The 21,311-nt window shown below is 38.5% G+C and overlaps 1 protein-coding gene across 4 annotated transcripts in view; it reads right to left on the minus strand.

Annotated features, from left to right (window-relative positions):
- Nucleotides 1–21,311, minus strand: part of eml5 (EMAP like 5) — a 253,615-nt gene that overhangs the window by 110,477 nt on the left and 121,827 nt on the right. For all 4 annotated transcript variants that reach the window (XM_051919880.1, XM_051919879.1, XM_051919882.1 and 1 more), the window contains exons 5-11: nucleotides 14,011–14,196; nucleotides 12,890–13,025; nucleotides 12,050–12,251; nucleotides 10,631–10,768; nucleotides 8,780–9,036; nucleotides 3,185–3,397; nucleotides 299–466 (exon numbers count right to left, since the gene is read on the minus strand). In XM_051919880.1, the coding sequence (XP_051775840.1) occupies nucleotides 299–466; nucleotides 3,185–3,397; nucleotides 8,780–9,036; nucleotides 10,631–10,768; nucleotides 12,050–12,251; nucleotides 12,890–13,025; nucleotides 14,011–14,196 (1,300 nt within the window). The remainder of the gene's footprint in view (nucleotides 1–298; nucleotides 467–3,184; nucleotides 3,398–8,779; nucleotides 9,037–10,630; nucleotides 10,769–12,049; nucleotides 12,252–12,889; nucleotides 13,026–14,010; nucleotides 14,197–21,311) is intronic.

Below are 21,311 nucleotides of genomic sequence, written 5' to 3' on the forward strand. Positions count from 1 at the left end.
GACAACTGCGCCCTTAGATTTTTTCAGCCCCCATCGGTAGGTGATACCACCCCCATTGGGAACCTTAGATATAAAAAATATTTTTTGTAATGCTAAAATTTTAGTAATAAATGGGGAAAAGGTATGCCAAACAATATAAGCTGACATAACTTTGGGCACTTATATCCATTGAAATCCATCATCGAATGGTCTACATTTCAATATACCACTACTGAAAAATGTCTCCAAAACAGTCATTATTTAGGCAAAATGAGCTTACCAGAAAAAGTAAAATAGCAATAAACATGAACAGCCATACCTTGAGGTGCTATATGAAGAGCTTCCTTAGATTTTCTTTCTGGAACAAACTTCCACTGAAATACAGAATGATCTGCTCCTCCAATAGTAATAACCCACTGATAGTCATATGACCACCTAGCATTAGTTATATGAGCAGAATGACCTAAATACTTTCGAAATTTTGCACCTATGGAAATTAAAGAAGATAAGATTTTATGTTAATTTATGCAGATATTTTATTAATATCTATTAAAAATAATATATTGTGCCCTGTTCTACAAAAATGTTGATTTCACTTTAAACAGGTAAAGCTTATCAACAAATGGCAATTTAAAAAAAAAAACACTGTATATGGCTATACACTTTTTAGCAACTCGCATGATATTTAAATAAACTTTATCATCTTTAATACAGAAATCCTAATAGTAAATACTTTGCCTATACATTAATGTTAAGCTTCATCTATGCATTTTTTTATACATGGCAATCATGCTGGACTAGTGGGGTTTTACCAAATCTGCAATCAATCTACCCATCCTTTCCATGTTAACAGTTTGTCAAAAAGTACAATGCTGCAGCAAAGAATAAAAACTTTCATTACACAAGATGATATGCATTTTCAGTAGTTAGACTGTTGAATGGTATGGACCCTGCAGTGGTTTACTTATATCAAATTTTCCTGAACAATGCATAAAATATACAAAGGATGTTCTTCTTCAGTGTTAATGTGTTGGCACATAAACGGTATGTGGAATACTACGAACATTTTTTCTTTCTGATTATCAGATTTTTTTTTCTATTTACTTCTACTTAATATGACCTAATTCCTTTTTTCATTATGAAATAATAAAGTTTATCTTGACCCTGAATTATCATATATGTTGAATAAGAAGACAAGAAAAATGTGACTTTGTACACTACTGCAAAGAATGTTAAATAATCATTTTTGGCACTATCTTTTCTGAGAGAAGATTAATAGTTCCCTTGTTATTTCACAGTGATAAGTGTGGGTGGAATTTCTTGTAAATGACATTAACATTTGATGGCACAACAGAGCCAGCTGGAAACATTGTGTAGTAGGAGATCAGAAATAATCCGGAAACATTATCTTGAGTCTGTAGTTATTCAGCACAAAATAGCAATATAGCAAAAATGCAGAGTTAATACACAGATCTGCCTTGTGAAAACAAAATGAAAAATAATATACATTGCTGTACCTTCCATCAAGCCTATAAATAATTTAAACACTCCTCAGCAATGGCTAGTAGCACATACACTGGATATCAATTCTCTGAGTGTGTAACAGTATGGCAGATTCCTTCAGGATATGCCTTGTAAAGCCAGTGAGGTCTCTCATCTTCCCATCTTAATAACTTCTTCCAAATTATTTTAAGAAAATTAAGAAATGTTGTGAAAATTAACTCTAACTTAAACATATTCTTTGACTCTTTATGTGCATTTTTTATTATTAAAGCAATACTTAACACAATCATAATACAAAAACTCAAAATCATAGCATATAGTGAGTCTAGGTTTGGTCTGACAAGAAAAAAGTGATCAGATTTTCCAAGATAACACTATCAAAGTACAGTATTACTTTTACATCATTAGTGTAGGCACGCGTACAGTCATATACCACTAAATAAACACTCCGGCAGGGACTTGATGATCCCTTTCATGAGATACCCTAGTCATATGGCTAACATTTTCACTCTAAATGTACTGGACACACTGAAAAGGGGTGTGTGGCACTCCCGATATCATTGAAAATGGACAAAGGTCCACGTCTTTAGAGTCCGGGTGCTTCCTGTTTTGCTACATGGTTGCGAGACATGCATAATAACCAGTGACCTGAGATAACTGGACTCCTTCGGTACTGTGTCTCTTTGGAGAAGCCTTGGGTACCACTGGTTTCACTTTGTGTTGAACGAGTGTTTGCTCATTGAGTCCTGAACGAGGCATATTTTCATAAAATATGTGCATTTTAGCTATGCCTAAAAATATATTCAGTTAGTGTACAAGTGATGTCAATGAACGACTTTCACTATTAGGGAGTGTCAGTTATGCCACCGCCAGACATGTGGAGCAACTTCCCTGAGATTGATCCGGCTCACAGGATCCTCGTTGTTGTGGGCCCGAGTGGCTGGACCAGGCCAAAGGGATGCCCACGTAACATCTGGCTGCGGCAGATAGATAGTCATTTCCGGATGGTGTGACTAGGCTGCGTGTCTGCCTAGGGGGTTGCCAACCAGGGTCCTGAGCTGTTTTGTCATGTGGTGGGTGTGGCAATGTGCATTACCAGTGCATGCTCCCCAACTTGACCTGACCTGTTGTGCATTACAGACAAGAATGAGCAGCTAAAACAGGCAAGAAAATGGCTTTGTTTTCAATGTACCATCTAAAAAGGTAATAGATACTGTACCCACACTAACCATTAATATTAATGGGTATAACTGAAAATGCTCAACAAAATTTTTAGGTTGCAAGATTACAAACTGATTATTAAAAAAAAACTTAAAATATAAGTTTATGATCCATGCAATAACAGTGTACATGTTACGATAACTTCTCTAATACAAAAGACAAAAATGAGGCAAGTCAATGCCTCAAGTGTGTATTATTTATAAAATGTATGGGCATTGCATTTTTCCCCTAAACTGGGCATTGGCTTCTCCCATATTCCCAAAGATGTGCAGATTAGTTTCATTGCCAGTTGCAAACTGGGCCTGTATGAGTGTGGCTGGCCTGTGTGTACCCATGCCCAGAACAGTTTTCTGCCGTGTGTCAGGTGCTATGGAACAAGCTGTGCTCCCCATATTCCACAATCCAGAATTGGGGTTGAAGAATGTTACATTTTTATTTACTAATATAACAAAAACTACAGAAACTAGCGAAAAATACAAACCTTTTTTTAAACAGGGATATCGAAACAGTTTAACCAGTCCATAGTCATCAGCAGTTACTAAAATCTGATTTGCAAAGTTTGCATCAACTGAATTAATATCATTTATATCAGAATATTTAGGCCATATTCCATTAACTTCAGGACCCAACACGCATGTCCAAGTTGACCACTGAACAAGTTTAATTTCTTCTTTGTTAGTAACTTCTTTACCACCTGAGCAGAAACAGACAGGGAAGAAAGCATTTCTATGAATGAAGCATACAGCTAAAATAAAAGAGATTTTTTTATTAACTAACAGTAACATGATGCTACTGTAAAATATTAAAACTGGAATCCACTACAAGATTATGTTAACAATATCCAGTATGTACCACAAACATTAAGAAGGTAATATTGTTTAAGCTCTGGTGTTTTTCAGAGAAAACAGCATTATCACACACTCACGGAATATGCTGTAGTAACAGCACTTACCTTTAAATATACCAAAGAAATATTTCACCTCATGCTAGCTAGAACAGCAGAAAATGTACTTGACCTGGACAATTTCAATGCATTTATTTTTTTAAATTACCTTCTACTTTACTGATTAAAGTAATATGATGAAGAAACAAAAGTTATTTAGTCACAGAATAATTTTTGATAATGTATGATAAAGGTTTTACAGCTTTTAATATTTACCCACCTACTAGAACTTTTGATATGCTTCTGTCTTGAATTTACTGCACTACTTTAAAATTGAATACATTTATGACTGAATTATTATTTAATCACAATTATTTTCTGCTGGGTACACCTACTACCAAAAGATCCTGCAAACTCCGAAGATTCTGTCAAGTAACATGTATTAAGATTTTTTTGCTCTGTATTTTCTTAAAGTTTTGAACACAATGAGAATGATTTATATAGCTCTGTGTTTACAAATTCTCTTTCCTGCACTCTAACATTATAATCCTGTCAAAGAAAATTGCATGCAGAGACTATAATATCAGTAATAACTGGTAAGTTATCAGCAGGGGCTAGAAAATTATAATGCATGAGACATTACACAACACAACTTCATTGTCAGAAGACTACAACATAATATAAGAACAGGGCCTTTAAAAAGAGACAGTCACCACTATTTTAAAGGTAAACAGGTGTGGCTGACTGGCATTCTGAAGTTGATTGATGCAGATTTTCAAAAACAACAAGAATGTATTTCTTGTGTAGCCCAAACCACACAAGGAATTCCCCAATGGGCTTAACAGGCCCTGCTTTTTGACAGCCCTCCACTCACTAAGAAAACAAGAAAAAAATTCCCAAAAAACCTTTTGGAAAAGAAAAATGGAAGAAAATTTGGGAAGGGCAATTTAAAAACAATCCATTTTACAAAATACACACATTCTGCAGAAAGTGTACAAGTGACACAAACGCTACGTTTTCATAAAATAGGTACATTTTAGCTGTGCCTAAAAATATATTCAGTTAGTGTACAGGTGAAGTCAGTGAATGATTTTTAATTTATAAAAGATTAAACTGATTTCAAAATGCTTTTAGTTGTTCAGTCCTGGGTATGACGTTAAACTGCATCCTGCCCTGCAAGCGGTCCTCCAACTTGCAGGGAAACCATGGTGGTTGGTTGCAGGATTGGCACTCCAGTCACCATAAAAAACTTCACACAGCTCCGAAACAACAGAAAGGACTCCTTTTTGCTCTCCGTGGGAGTAGCTCTGCTGCAGCCGCCCATAGGAAGGTTGCTCACATCATGAAGGGGATGGGTGAAAGCCCTAGAAAGCCCCATCCCCGGAAGAGTCAATGGGGACAGGTCTGTTGTTGATCAGAACTGGTGTGGTGCTGAGGTGTCGCCCGCTGCACGGCAGCACTCGGGTCCCAATTTGAGGCGGCCCATCCGGGTAGGCGCAGGGTACATCCTGTCTCTCCGGCAAGATGATCATATTCCTCTGCTGTCGGAGGAGCTGCATAAACTCCGCATTTCAGTGGCGGCACTCTCTGAGATGCGCAGACCTGGGACTGGCCAGATCTCTGTAGGTGGACACACCTTTTATTGGTCTGGTCGTTCTGATGGCTATCATACTCGGGGAGTAGCTGTTGCTGTAGCGGATTGGCTTCTTCCGATGGTGTCCAATGTCAATCCTTTCAATGAGCGTATTATGAGACTCAGATTAATGCACTCCCTGGGTGCCTTGTCTGTTGTCTCGGTGTATGCTCTGACCGCGGTGAGTGATGTCTCGGTGAAGGAAACATTTTATTCGCAACTTCACTCGGTGGTTGATGGGTGCCCATGAGGTGACACTCCTCTGGTCATGGGTGACTTTAATGCAGGCTATGAGGATTGCCTCGGCCCCCATGGGTCTGCTGACTGTGGCGAAAGTGGCTCCATGTTCCTTGACTTTGAAAAAGGTCAGGGGCTGCGAATCACTGGATCCTGGTTCCAGCGCCCTGAGCCACATCGTTGGACTTGATACTCCAATACTGGTGGTGCAGTGAAGGAGATCAGTCACATCATCGTGGGCAGACACTGGAGGCTCTTGCAAAACTGCAGGGTCTACAGAAGTGCCCAGTTTGTGAATTCTGACCACAGACTTGTTGTTGCTACTCTTAGGATCCAGTTTAGGTCAAGTAGGTTACCACCTACTAGGAAAATGAGCCTGGACTTGGCCAGACTCCAAGACAAGGCTGTTTCTAACGTGTTTTCACTCAGTTTGTGTGAGGAACTTGCGGATTTGGGTGAGACTTCCGATCCTAATGTGATGTGGGAGACCTTCCGTGACAAGAACCTGAAGGTTGCAGAGGATTGTGTTGGTGTTACCGGTGTTCCCAGAAGGAGGTGCTTCATCTCACAGTGCACCTTAGATATCATCAAGAGGGGTCGCAGCGCACGGCTCAATGGCAATTCTGGTCTGTACCAGGAACTGAGAAGGACGGCTGCAAGGGCTCTGAGGGCAGACAAGGAAACGTTTGTTAGAGGAATCTGTGAGCAAGTGACACACCATCTGTGCTCTAGCGACCCACGTCCTGTTAACAGAGGAATCAAAGCATTATGCACATCAGAATCTGCTCCTCGGAGAGTCGCAGTCAGGGTGGCTGATGGAACGGTCCTTACGGATGACACTGCAGTTGTGGCTACTTTGAGCAGCTGTTCAAAGCTGATTCTAAGGCTAGGATGTTAGATATCTCTGGGTCCACGGTCCTTGAGGCTGATCCTGCAATTAGCTGTGAACCACCCAATCTCACCGAGATTTCACGGGTGGTGAACCAGCTAAAGGGAGTAAAAGCTGCAGGGATCTGTGGTATCTTAGGTGAACTTCTCCAGGCTGGTGGTAAGGCTGTCCTCCTGGCATTGCAAGCAATCTTTGCTTCCATTTGGGAGACTGGCATCATCCCAACTGACTGGAAAATGGAACTTGTCATCCCTATCTGGAAAGGGAAGGGTGATCGCCTGGATTGTGGCAACTACAGGGGGATAACACTGCTCTCGGTGCCAGGTAAGGTCCTTGCTAGGGTCGTCCTCAATAGGATCTATGATCACTTGCTCACCTACCAGTGACCGGAACAGTCTGGTTTTATGCCGCAGAAGTCTACCATTGACCGTATCCTGGCACTGAGGGTTCTCATGGAGCTCAAACACGAATATCGGCACAGTTTCTTTGCAGCCTTTGTCGATTTTCATAAAGCGTTCGACTCAGTTGATCGAGCTGCCCTGTGGGACATCCTGAGGGTTCGCAGGATCCCCTCGAGGTTGCTGAATATCATGAGCAGCCTGTACAATGGTACTGTGAGTGCTGTGTAGAGTGGAGGCAGAACCTCTGTGTTTTTCCCAGTTGATTCTGGGGTTTGTCAGGGGTATGTTCTTACTCCTACTCTGTTCAATGCTTATATGGACTGGGTGTTGGGCAAGGTCATGGGGTCCAGCGGCTGTGGAGCATCTGTTGGTGGGGGAAGATTCACGGATCTTGACTTTCCTGACGATGCTGTGATTTTTGCAGAGTCAATGGAGGGCGCTGAAGAGACTGAGCAAGGATTCTGAGTGTCTGTGCTTGTGAGTGTCCTGGATAAAAACCAAAAGCCAGGCCTTTAATGACCTCTTAGGCACAGCCAGCAGCAGTGTGTTTGTCTGTGGAGAGAGTGTCAACCTTGTCGAGAGATATACTTACCTTGGCAGTGACATTCATATCTCTGGTTACTCTTCCTATGAAGTCAGTAGACGGATTGGGAGAGCATGGCGGGTCATGAGGTCGCTGGAAAGTGGTGTGTGGCGCTCCTGATATCTATGCAAAAGGACGAAGGTCCAAGTCCTTGGAGTCCTGGTGCTTCCTGTCTTGCTATATGGTTGTGAGACATGGACGCTATCCAGTGACCTGAGACAAAACTGGACTCCTTTGGTACTGTGTCTCTCTGGAAATCCTTGGGTACCGTTGGTTTGACTTTGTGTCGAATGAGCGGTTGCTCGTGAGGTCCCGAATGAGATACATTTCCTGCATTGTGAGGGAGCGTCAGTTACGGCACTACAGCATGTGATATGTTTCCCCAAGGGTGATCCAGCTCATAGGATCCTCATTGTTGGGGACCCGAGTGGCTGGACCAGGCCCACGTAACACCTGGCTGCGGCTGATAGAGGGTCATTTCTGGAGGGTGGGACTGGACCACGTGTCTGCTTGGGGGGTGGCCAACTGGGATCCCAAGCTGTTTCGTCGTGTGGTGGGTGCAGCAACACACTATACTCATACGCATGCTCCCCAACTTGACTTGACTTGACTCAGTTGTTGCCTATAATAATAATAATAATAATAATAATAATAAATGCCTATAACTCATTTGCTTTGGTGAACAGCTGTGGTGAATTACTGTACCAGGCCAGAGACGCAATCCCTAAGTTCTGTCCAGCTCTGTTTTATACTACATAGTACAGGGCTCAGAATCCATCATACTAATCATGAGAAAACATCTCCATATTCAGAATAATAGTCTTAAGCATCAAAAATTGCACATTAATTATAATACAATTCAGTCAAATTATAGAAAGAATAAAAACTTAAACAAGTATATTTACAAAAACAAATAAAATCTGCAATCCCACTGCATCATGTTGCTCACATTATTGTCCTCACTATTTGGTGGTTCGGCTACCACATCTCCTCCACATTCCCAGTAGCACCAAGCCCTCTCCTTTCTAATCTCCTGTCTCTATTTCTTTCTCACTTCAAGCTCCAATTCCTAGACTCACAACAGTCATGCAAGTGAGAATTTCACTGTACTCTGTACTCATGACACTACTACTACTACTACTATAGTAAGCAATTGCTCAACTTGCCTCCCAAATCTAGCCTCACTGTAATACTGGAAAGGATTTACATTGATCATAAAAATTTTATGCACTAACATACATATCAAAACAAATGTACATCAAAGCAAGCTAGGTGGACTCCCACTGACATATGACAGGCTAATTTACAGTCACCAATAAATCAAATATGAACATCATTGAGATGTGGGAAGAAGACCACATGAACATGTTGCCAAAGATGTAAGGGAGCTGACCAAACCACTAGAGAGTACCAATTTTTACTTACATTAAAACAGAAAAAAAATCCTTACTTGGCATTTTGTAAAAATATCTTTTTCCGCCTCCATCATTTGTCTGAAGATATTTACTGTCAGTTGACCAGTCCATATGGGTTATAAAGCTAGTAGAGCCAATGCATTCCCCAACTTTTTTGTAACGCTGTACAACTCCATATATATCCACAGAGTTATCATTGCAGCCGACAGCCAGGTGTGTACCATCAGGCGAATACTTCAGCTCATGAATTGCTTCTTTTCTGTCTTTAATGTGAACAACTTCTGTCATATCCCTGTTAGAAAGAAAATAAATAAAAAATACCAAAAAACGTATCCAGGCAAAGGCTTCATTTATAATTCAATACACAGATAGACAGTGTGAAGCCAACCTGGACACACACAGGCAGGACACAGGTTCAAACACAAATACAGTGTACAAATCACTAATACACAACAGAATCCCTCTCTTCTCTGCTCTGCCGCCAGTCCTTCTCCCTACACTCCTCCTTAGGCTTTGTCCTTTTCCTCCCGACTCTGGCCAAAGAATTGTGTGGACTGGCCCCTTTTTATAGGGCACCCGGAAGAACTCCAGGTGCCCAATGAGCTTCTTCCGGCCACACTTCAGGTGTGTTGGAAGTGTGGCCAAATAAGGCCCTGGAAAGGTTTATGCACGCCCTGGCGGTGGCCATTGGTTCCAACAGGGTTGAGCTCCCATGCTCATGACCCAAGGCCATGCTGAAAACCAAGGGGGATGCCTTCTGTCGGCCCAGGGGAGAAACAGTCCTGAAAATACTCTCTCCCCCGGTCCTTCCACACTCTGGGCGTCCCAGCCAGGTAAGGGTTCCGGCCACCTGCCACGATAGATAGATAGATAGATAGATAGATAGATAGATAGATAGATAGATAGATAGATAGATAGATAGATAGATAGATAGATAGATAGATAGATAGATAGATAGATAGATAGATAGAGTAGGAAACAACAGGTGAGGCATTTGGGATGACAAAAGATTCTAAGCTATGCACAAACCAATAAAATGGCATCAAGAGAGGATAGGAGAGGAAGTACCTAAACATAAAATTCCTAAACCAGCTTAATCCAATTCAGGGTAGAGGGTTACCCTCGCATAGCAGGAAATAGTCCTGGGCAGAATGCCAGTCAATTGCAACACCAACTTACATACAGTATGTACCTCCACAATGTTAATTTAGAACAGCCAATCAACATAGCACACATGTCTTTTGGGATGTGGCAGGAACACTGGAATAAAACCCAAAAAAACACTTGGATACTGTACAAACTCCCCATGGGTAAGGAATGAGATTCGAAACTAACATGACACACCTGTGAGGCAAGACTGCTAACACTTGTGCCTAGAGAGGAAGTCGTGAAAACAAACATTTTATTTTGAAAACGACAGGCAATATTGACTTAATGGATCAAGAAGCTACCACAAAACACTTCAGCTTGGTAGCCCTGAGAATTTGTTGCCCAACTCCTGTCACCTCCCTGGCTCAGAAGTAACACTTCAGGTGGAGGGTAAATGGCTACACCAATCCACCGTGATTGAACATAACAAGAGAAAATCCAAGAATGTTCCGGCAAGGGAAAGGAAGTCCCATAAGTCAAGGGGAATATTAATTGTTGAGAAGGAAACTGTGATGCAAAGCAAGCATGTTCACGCCCTTCAAGGCTTGGCAGAGTATGTAAAATGAAAACTAAATGCCTTTTCACCATAGTAAAACAAAAATATAGATACATGTAATGTTTTATTTGTGCAAACCTTTGCTTGTATGATTAATAATTATTTTTAAATGCTTAAGATATTACTCATTATATGGGGATCAAACTTTGACAATAACTAATAGATGTCGTTTGACACTGACCTGACCCGTAGCACAGTGAAAGAACCATCTTTCATTCCCAGAGCCAAATGAATTCCATCTGTACTCACAGCAGCACAGCGAATCGGTTCTTCCATATTACAACGAGCGATCAGTGCATGGTCAATAAGACTCCAAATCCTGTATGCACACAATGTAAGATAACACCAAAAAATAATAATAATACTGGATTAAACATCTATACTATACACATTGTTAGCTATAAGTCTTCTGTGAATTTTGTTAAGCTTACCTAATAGTGGAATATCTGTGTTCTGTTCTTCCTATAGCAGCAACCTTATCTAACGTATAATGCGCAATGTGTGTGTGTTTGTTCTTTATACAATTCTGCACCCTTAGGTCAATCCCAATAACATTTAGCACACATACTGTATATCACTTTGTTAGGAAGAGAGGCTAGACTAGTTTGGAACCCAAAATTTTGACCCTGGTGGTGCCTTTGCCAGGGGAGGACTTCCTTATTACTATAGTGAAATTTAAGGGAAGTGCCTTTTCCCAAATTTTGAGCCCTGAAATATATTAATTTAATTTGTGTTTGGGAGGGTACACTTTAAGAAACACCCTTTACAGAAGTTAGATAGTTCTGCCTTAGAATTACTCACCTGGGCAGCACAGGGTACTGTTGATAGTTGTTATATAAATCTTGATGTTCCAAAATGCACAACAAACAGGTGCACACAAATCCGATAGTTTAGCCTAAACATATCCTTACGCAGATCTGTTGGCAGATCAAATCGTGTTGCCAGTGAATACCACTTGGCCCCTTAGCTCAGTTCTAAGAATAGGAGCTTTTTTTGGGGAACATCACACATTTTCGTTCTTTAATATATTGTTGCTGCACCCTCCATTTAGGTCATTTGGCAAGACTAAATTGCTGGACCAGTACATGTGGCTTTGTTTGTGAACAGCCTGTAAAGCCCTGGCCTGTGCAGGTTTTTATTCTTGCACCTGTTGCTGTTATCTGCCTCTTCACATCCTTAACTAAGATAAAAACTAAATACTAGAAGGATGGATGAACCAGAAATATGCCTTATGCTACAACTCAGTAGTAGTGATATTTCTGTGCATTGAATTTTTCCAGATATACTTCACTGCATTATAATCTTTTAATCTATCTGTCAATCAGCAATGCTAAATAAGGACAGAATTCTAAATATCCCAATTAAAGAGTACTGCCTCTGTTCTCTTGTTGCAGTATGACAGACCTCATCTGGTTTGGATCAGATATAGGTCAGTAACCACCCCCCCACCCCCAACTTGACATTTTAAGCAGTTAGTCAGAGTTACTCTTAATCAGAGGGCAAATAAAACATATTTTAAAACATCGTTTTTTTCATGATCATTTTTCCATTGCTGAGGATTAGCTGTGCAGATTAACTTCATGGTCGGCTTGTTACCAACCTTACAGAGCGGTCATCACTTCCAGTCATGGCTAATGGCTTTGTTGGGTGAACTGCCAGAGCCCACAGCTCTCCCTCACAGTGGCCCTGCATAATCAGAAAAGGCTTGTTCCTTTCATGAACTACCACCTCAAATATCTCACTGTCCTGTGTACCGACTAGAATGTGGTCTCCTCGCCAGCACACACTCCTTACTGAGAGGCCTAAAACAAAAGGTCACACGTACAGTATTAGTATGCATTTTTATCAGTTTAAAGGATTAGCATCAGTACGCAGAGTTGTTGCCCAGGGCTATAAATGCACATCCATACAAAACAGATACGGACAACTCATATAGGAAAAACGTGATGAATAATATTGTAAGATCACATACTCTTCCATGACACAAAAATATTTAGCATATTGTTTTAAACCAAATTACATTGCAACACTAGATAATCCAGAAAAAAAACATATTTGTCTTCTTTCATTTTTCATTAGAAGAAACGTATTAAAATTATTTCAATGCCTCTATCTGTAGGAAAACTACCACATAACACACAATCTATTGAGGTCATTAGAGAAAACTCTTAGTGTTCTTACAATGTGCTGCTAATACATTTAAAAGATACATCAATAGTTATAGTTACACTAGTGTATTAAATTGTCAATTTTTCTCTTTAAACATCAAATAAAATAAATATAAATCAAATTAAAAAATATACAGCACAAAGTAGTAATGGAGTGTAAAATGTGCTATCAATTAAACACTTTATCTTAATCATGCATCTAATGTTTGGTTCATAGTAACCACATGCAAATTACAACTTTTTAATTGTATTCTTAACAGGTAATAGCTCACCTTTATATCCTTGGTCAGTTTCCCTGAGATCAATCACAGTAATTGGTTTAAAATTTAAATCCCACAGACGAACACAGCCATCCCGGCCCCCTGTGGCAAATCCTTCCTCACAAGCATTCATGCTGAAAATTCCTGACTAAAGAAATTTAAAGATGACAAGTAATTCCAAACTCTCATCAACAATACTTACAATATTTAGAAAGTATGTTAATGCTAAAAAAGTGTTTACTTCACAAACCTTTACACATTGTCAATGTACAAACTGAACTGTCAGCTATGCAGATTACATCAGCATTGTATCACCACTGTGTTTTTGTCTTATGAAAAAATGTGGCAGGATAAGGGACATAAACATGCAAGTATACACTAAAGAACAAAATTCTATGGAATGCTATAAGTAAATTTATTATGGAATGTTAAAGTTTATTAGAGCTATTAAAAATAATTTTAGCTTGACTTCAACAAACAAAAATATTTTAAAATGTTTTTTTTTTTTCTCTTATCACAAAGCATCTAAAAACTACATGGCATTCATCCATTGATCCAATAACATTACTACTTAAAATTAAATTAAAACAGACAATGACCTGAATATCTAATAAAACAAATAAAATGCAGTTGAATGCAGGTAAGATAAAGGAAAACAATCTGACATGTCTAGCACATAACTTTCAATATATAAAACTGTGATTTTAGCAGTAAAATATCCCAGGCCAATAATTTATTATGTGGAAGGAACAGGAAGTATCACATCTTGTTATAAAAGCTTACATTCTGTTCCACAGTCGTGCTGCCATTAGAGTATAAATGGATGTAAGAATAGCAAAAAAGCAGTACCTCTGTAAATCAAAGTGGACTGGAGCACTTTTACTGAAAATCAGCAAGCTTCTAGCATTTGACATTGCTAATACCTGTGTCAAGCTTCATTCAAATTGACTGATTCATTTTTCGGCTAGTACACCCACAGACTCACATCCTGACATGCACACATGCAAACATCACACTGAAAGTGGACAAATTTTGCTCCAGGATCCCTAAAATGTGTCAATCGTTTGAAAGTTCATAGGCAAAATTTTACTGTTTGACACCATGTTTTTACTTTAATTTAAAAACATACTTACCCCATGAGCACCTTGCACAGTTCGAACAAGATTAATTCCCTTCCAGACATATATGTCACCATTAAGGGCACCTGAATAGGTGACTTCATCTCTTGCACAAGCAAGGCACAATATTGTTTGGAGATCTCCTGTCTTCCCGAATACACCCCGCTTTGGAGTTAAAGCGTTCCCACATAAACTCCAGAACTGGAAAAATACACAAAAATGAGATTGCTAAAGCCTGAAAGTACATAGTGATAAAGCCTCCCAAACATGTAATTTTGTCATCTTACAAAGTTTAAATTCAGCAATTAAACAACAAGAAGAGCACAAGAGTGCTCTTGTGAAATAACTGCCCTTTTTGCTTAATTTTGCATTTATACTTGATATCAATCTTAAAGCACTTAATCTGAGACATGACTAAATGCACATTCATTTACATTCAGTAATTATTACACACATGAGAAAAATAGGTACATTGTGAACAATCCTTTGACTTCTACTAATTTAGCATTTTACATCATTACATATAACTATTCACACACCCAAGGAAATATACTGACATCAACTGCCACTGGCAAAAGTAAACATTCAATTAATGAAGAATTTGTTTCATTCAAATTAAACAGACTGATTATTTCATGTTTTCATTTTTGTATCATACTCCAACAGAATTTCCTGTACTCGGTGTGTTTATTGAACTGAATTTAAATTTGTTGCCAGGCAACATAGTTGCTAACAATTTGTCTAAATGTTAAAGGCACAGATACAATAACTTTAAAACATAATCAATATATGATAACATGATATCACCGTTAACAACAGCAACAAGCAATACTCAAGTGAACAAAACCACAATAATTACATAAAAAATAAAAAATAACACAAGGTATATAATTGCACTCAAGTGCTGCACTTTACACGTCTTTAAATTAATTAATTTATGTTGGTCTGAGATTTATCCAATGCAAATCAAAAGTTGTGATGAAAGAGACAGTAGTAGGAAAGAAGAAGTGCCATGTGGTTCTTGTCCTTTCGTGATGATAATTTAAATAGATGGTAAACTGGGTGAGTGTAGTCTGTAATTATACTACTTGCTTGCTTTCCTCCTGACACAAGATTTATATAAATTCTGAATAGAGTCCAGTTTCAGGCCTACAGTCATTTTGAACAGAACTCTGTATATTATGTTCCAAATGCTGCCAAACTATGGCCCTGTGAAAGAAGTCAAGATGAACTTCTCTATAAAACTGATTGAGTCAGCTGGAACATGTTGTTTTTGCAGAGAAAAGACACATACTGTTCAGATGTTACAGAAAAGAGAAGTTATGCATTCATGTATTCATCTTAATTTAGTGTGTGAGTAACAGTGATGCCAAGAAATTCACCTGTCTAACACTGACACCATTTTTAACCAGGGTACAGGATGAGGCAGATGCCCCCATAATCCCAAAGTCATAAAATCTCCTAAAATTGCCACTGTTTTAGTGTAATCACGTCCAGATTGCTGAAGGCAGACCAACTGCCCAGCCATCTCTTCCTCCATCCAGTTTGGCACTTCATCCTCATTAGTTATCAGACCAACCAGAGTAGTATCATTGGCAAATGTCAGCAATTTTACCTTTGGGCTGCATGTAAAGTGAAAAAGAGCTACAGCATGTCAAATGCAAGTTACATTTTTTTTATGTTGGTAATGTCTTCTACGGCCGTGATAGCAGAAAGAGTTACAAAAGACCTAAAAAAGTGACAGGGGGTTCCATAGGCTTACCTTTCAATCTGGATATGATATATTTCATTCAGAAAACTGCTACTCTGAACACATCCTTACTGGGAAGGATGGCAGGAAGAACACAATCTCTCAATGGATGTATGTGTAATACTCTAAACAGGCAATCAATGTCTTTACAGGTCCTGAGTTTCGAGTCTTGCACCTGGTCATTGTTTGAGTGAGGTCTACACATTGTTCTTGTGTCAGTTCGGGGTGCCCTTGGGATGCAGGAACAATTGCATAAAAACAAAAATATTGTACAATTAAGTATGCTTTTTGAAAGCTTATGTCCCAATAAATGTGCACACAATGTGTAACATGCACCAGCATGTCTATAAATCAGAATAATATGGTATAAACCATACATATGGGGGCCGCGTTGTACAGCAGAAAATAAATTCGGAGAAAAGAACATTAATTACAAATAAAGGATGGGCATTCCTGTCCTACAAGCAGTAACCTTGGAAAAGGATTTAGGGATTTAATTTGACACAACAGTCTCACTGTCTAGACAATGTGGAGAAGAAATAAAAACGCAAATAAAACATTGATGTATTGAACAATTTTTACAGCAACCTATAATGTGCAAATGAAAGACCATTTGGAATATTATATACAGTTCTGCTCATCTCTGTATGAAAAGGACATAACAGCTCTACAAGTTGCAAAGATGAAAGGAACAGTTCATCACCAGACTAAGAAACCAGACTAAGGGACTTTCACCTCTTTTAATATTGGGCAGAGATGGCTACAAGGAAATATTATCTAGGTCTTCAAAATTCTCAAAGGAATTGATCAAATTTATCCAGCAACATTCTTTTAGTTAAACAGTGAATGAAATTCTCAGGGAAGTACCTGTTTAAACTAAAGAGTGGTGCATTTAAGTAGGAACCCAGGAAACAGTACAGTCATGTGCCTATTTATGGTCAACTGAGCCGAGGCCATTTGTACTTACAGCCAAGGGCCATAGGAAAAAAATAAGGTAAAAATGGTCTAGAAATTACCAAGCCCAGCCTCAGTAATAAATCATTCCTTAATTTTTATTATTATTTCATAGTATCTCATATGTTTTCTGAGTCTTGGAGGGCCCTTTAAGGTTTGTTTTTATTGACACCAATCCACATGGCTAATTCTTATGGATTCAGCCCGCACTACCTTCTCTTACTCCAGTGTTTCTCAACCTTTACAGTCCTGCAACCCAGTTCTACCTTTTTAAATTAAAAGATGACTCACTAGCAGTAATTAGAAACTGCTCCTTCAGTGATCAGGATTCCCTTGGTGAAACAAGGTCACTTAGAAACATATCACACAGTGCTGTCGATCATTTAGGCAACCCACCGCAACCCACTTGCAAACCAACTATGGCGACTGGCAACACACTAGCAGCAACCCTTGACCCAGTGGCTGAGATATTCTGCCAACACACCAAAGATTGATTTGTGCTACACTCTACCGGCAGTTAAAGTATGCATACTGGTGACCCACACCAGACCCACAGAACCTCAGTTGCAATGACCTGTACACTTTGCAACTGACGTTCAGCCATTTTGATATATGGCCAAATTGCTGGTCCCAAATGGAGCCAAAAATCGGCACATGACTGTACTCTATACAAAGAGTCTTTAAAAAGCTGAAAAAATAACCAAATATTGCAACTGAAGCAGACATCCTTAACAATTTAAAAAAATACCTAAATGAGATTTTGTAACGACTTAGGATCCAGTATAACAGCAGGCATTTATATCTTTCAGAGTTTGTTTTAATTTTTATTTTATTTGACTTCATAGTATAATCAAAGTACACCTAGATTAATTATTCCAAGATATTATTGTGTATTATCGTATCAGATAAATAATTTGTGTTACAGAACTTGAAAATATAACTCATCTTTTCTTAATCTAATGAGCAGATGGACATTTATCCCAGCATATTAATGATTCAAAATTAAATAATAGCAATCAACCAACCAGGCAACACATTAAGTAAGAGTAGTCTAGAATCATGACCTGTAGAACTCTAAGAGAAACTGGAATCCCAAACAAGCAAAACAAAGGCAGAAAAACACTGCAAAGACATTCTCTAAATGAACATTTTACAAAATAGGTTACTAAAGCTGTGCAGCAACAAAAATGACTTTATGCCATTGGGCCTTTACAGTCTTTAAAGTCTGGCAGTGGATTCATCACTGGCAAATGACACGTTAATAGAAGGAAAACCCACTGTTATGGTGGAATATGACAAAAGTAAAGAAATCATGAGAGATTTGATACCTGTTAAACAAAATAATTACAATTACATAAAAACAATATAAACGGCCAGCAGTTCTATCAAGTGTACAATCTGCTAAAATGGTAAGTATTCAATTTTGCTTTCCTAGAATTGGGTAATCCAAAGGAACCCACCTTGAAATTTTAGACAGGTCTTGATCTTGAGTTCACAATCTTTACCCTGAAATATAACCACTCATAACTTGTGGGGGAGCTAAACCATTTGCGACTTGATATGTCAGAAAACACTAAACTGAAGGGAAGAGCCAGCTTTTACTAAAAACATTTTAAAGCTACTATTTTTTTCTTAATATAAAAGAAGTAATTTTACCATTTCAAAGTTGACATTTTCATCCTCTTACAGAACATACACTGTAGTGTTAGAAGATAAATGCAGCACTAGACTTAAGTTTAATTGTATGATCTACTGCTTGCACCTGAAATGAATTGGTATTGCATGGTAATCTCATCATTTGCTCAGTAAATATTCCTTGTCGCGTTTACCCAATCTGAATCCAGTTGCTTTCAGTAACATTTCTATTACACTCAAGGTTGAATAAAGAATACTTAATTATAGAAATAGCTATTAGTTGCAGCAGCAGCTAATATAAGTAGTTCTTTACCACATAAAAGTAACATACTGCAAATATATAAAAGTAATCACTACTCAGTTTAAGTAATTGCATTATACAGGCCAATTAAAGTGAGATAATTATTTCTGCGCATTATGCATTTTAATATATTATGAGAAGATAACAAATCACGACTGGTAACCTTGCACACTGAACAACAAGGAGTTAAAATATGTGACTAACCATAATGAATGCTTACAGTGTGACTGCAAGATTAAAGTAATCCTAGTAATGATTTAGGAAATTGCAGGAGTGAGGCGTTGAAAGCATAGCACTTTATTACTGCAGAAATAAATAGTCTATGACTGCATACCTGCACTTTAGCTGTAATAAAGAAAAGTAATGCAGGAACACATCACCATGACCCTTTTTGGCTATGGAAGTGTATGCCCAGTGCCAAACATTTAATCAGCAGAATCACAGTAAAATTAAGGATGGCAATTTGATTAAACAATGCGGCATTTTTTTTCCAGATATAGCACAAGCAGTGTTTCTTTTCTGGAAGTACTGTTGAATGTACTTTGAGTGACAGCAGGTCAAAGACAATCCAGGCAGTATTGGACCCAAGGCAGGAGCCTACCAAGGACAGGGCACTGGATCATCGCAGGGCACATTCACATACAATCACATTCATTTATAATGGGACAAATAATTTACTTAACCTGCATATTTTAGGATGTAGAAGGAACACCTAGGCAAACACAAGGAGAATATCCTACATTGGCAGTGACCAGAACGGAATTCAAATTCAGGTTCCTGAAGAAAACAATCTAAAGACCCATGTGGTCCAACTGCCTTTTTTTTCTCTGTCTTCGCTTAGTAAAGTAGAACTACACAATTCTCCAAAGAGGAGCAAGAGAGGGCATCTTCAATACAAAATAAAAGTCTTAGCCAAAGCATTGATGGTAATATGGATCAACATAACTATTGGGAGATGATGAAAGGAAAAATGTTTATCTCCCATAGCTGATGGAGCTACACTTTGGTCTCAGAAAGTACAGAGCGCACTGAAGAAAATAAATTTAACAAGAACTGTGAAAGTATAAAAAACAGTATGAGAAAGACAACAGAACTATATAGGTCTAAAGTAATTCAGGGCAGTGGAGCGCAACGAAAAATAAATATATGAAGGAGGGAGAATTATATACAGAGAGAAAGGGAGAGAATGAGAGATTGGTTCAGCATATTGGCAGAAAATGTTCTTTAATTCTTTGTGGGAGTTATACTCTTTAGCTCAGCACCCTGCAGCTAACAAAGCATCAGTGCTTCAGAGTAAACATAGACAAGGCCCAACAACAATGGGGTGGATTGCAATAGGCAGCAATAGAAAAGCCCCAAACAGGACCTGGTGATTATAAAGCTGAGGATGACCACTATCATTTGAAATACAAGGTACATACAGTAACAGAACAGTAACAATGATTGCCGTTACTTAAATCTTTCACCATAATAACAAGTCCACCAGCAGAAAACACAGGCTTCATTAATTAAATACATGAAAATATGTGATTCTAAACATTCAAGATAATCGTCATTGAAAACACCCAATACAAATAAACTTAACATATTAATACACTGTCCTTATTTCACCCTCTGAAGTTGGCCACAAAAAGCTGACATCTATCATCCCAAACGGGGACTATCATCCAGCAATGGTTTTATTTAAGTATACAAAATGTTTCTGAAAGTAATGCTTTGTCCCAGTAAAAAGAATCTTTATACTGTGCCACACTGAGGCAGTAAAACTTGATGGTATCACCTATTTATTGCCAGTTTAGTCATGACTGTCCCCTTCTGTTCTTTTATTGGCTCATGCTCAACATAGACTAAACTTCAATTATATGCTGATTAAAAATAATCAAAAAATTATTTTAATAAAAATAACCATAACAATAATGAACGTCCTCTAGAGTATCAACATTTTGTCTTGATGTGGAAGCTTGCATGCTGAAAGAATCTAAAGAGTTATGCCAGTGGGAACTGCAGTTCCAGGTAGGGTCACCTAAGCTTGACAGGTCTTTAGTGATGAGCCATACAAAGAATACCATCCCTAAACAAAGCCATGATTACTTGCAGCAAAATGTATTTATATTGCATCGCTTGTTCAAAGGGAGGGTCAAAAAATGTGTAACCGAGTTGATACCTCCTGCAGATCAGATTGGTCACTACAACAAGAATACTCAAACCAGCCCAACTAATATACCAGCTCATCTGGTACCAACAATAAAGAGTAGACACAACTGGACACAATAGTAGTATGAAGAAGTAAAGAGGTTATATCACTTTACAATGGAAGTTAGAGCAACAAAGACCGTGGGAACATTTGCCATCTGGAGAAAAAGAAACCTGAACCTCCTGCCCAACATGACAGCCAACAGACCAGCAAATGTATGGAGGAACACTTAAAAGCAAGAATGGCTCACAAAGGTCTACCAAGTAATAATTGTAGTCAAGGCAAAAATTGGTTCAGACAGTCAAGAACTCCAAAACCCACCCCACATACAGGAGGAAACTGTGTGTAATAATAAAAAGCCCTATCATTTAAGTAACCAAAAGGTATTGAAATGACCGTGGGCATGGAACAAAAAGTTAGGATAATGGCACCAAAGACAGAAAAGGCATCAACAACAGCATGCCTAATAAAGAGATAAATGA

The sequence above is a fragment of the Erpetoichthys calabaricus genome, chromosome 16 (assembly GCF_900747795.2).
Source record: "Erpetoichthys calabaricus chromosome 16, fErpCal1.3, whole genome shotgun sequence".
NCBI classification, from domain to species: domain Eukaryota; kingdom Metazoa; phylum Chordata; class Cladistia; order Polypteriformes; family Polypteridae; genus Erpetoichthys; species Erpetoichthys calabaricus.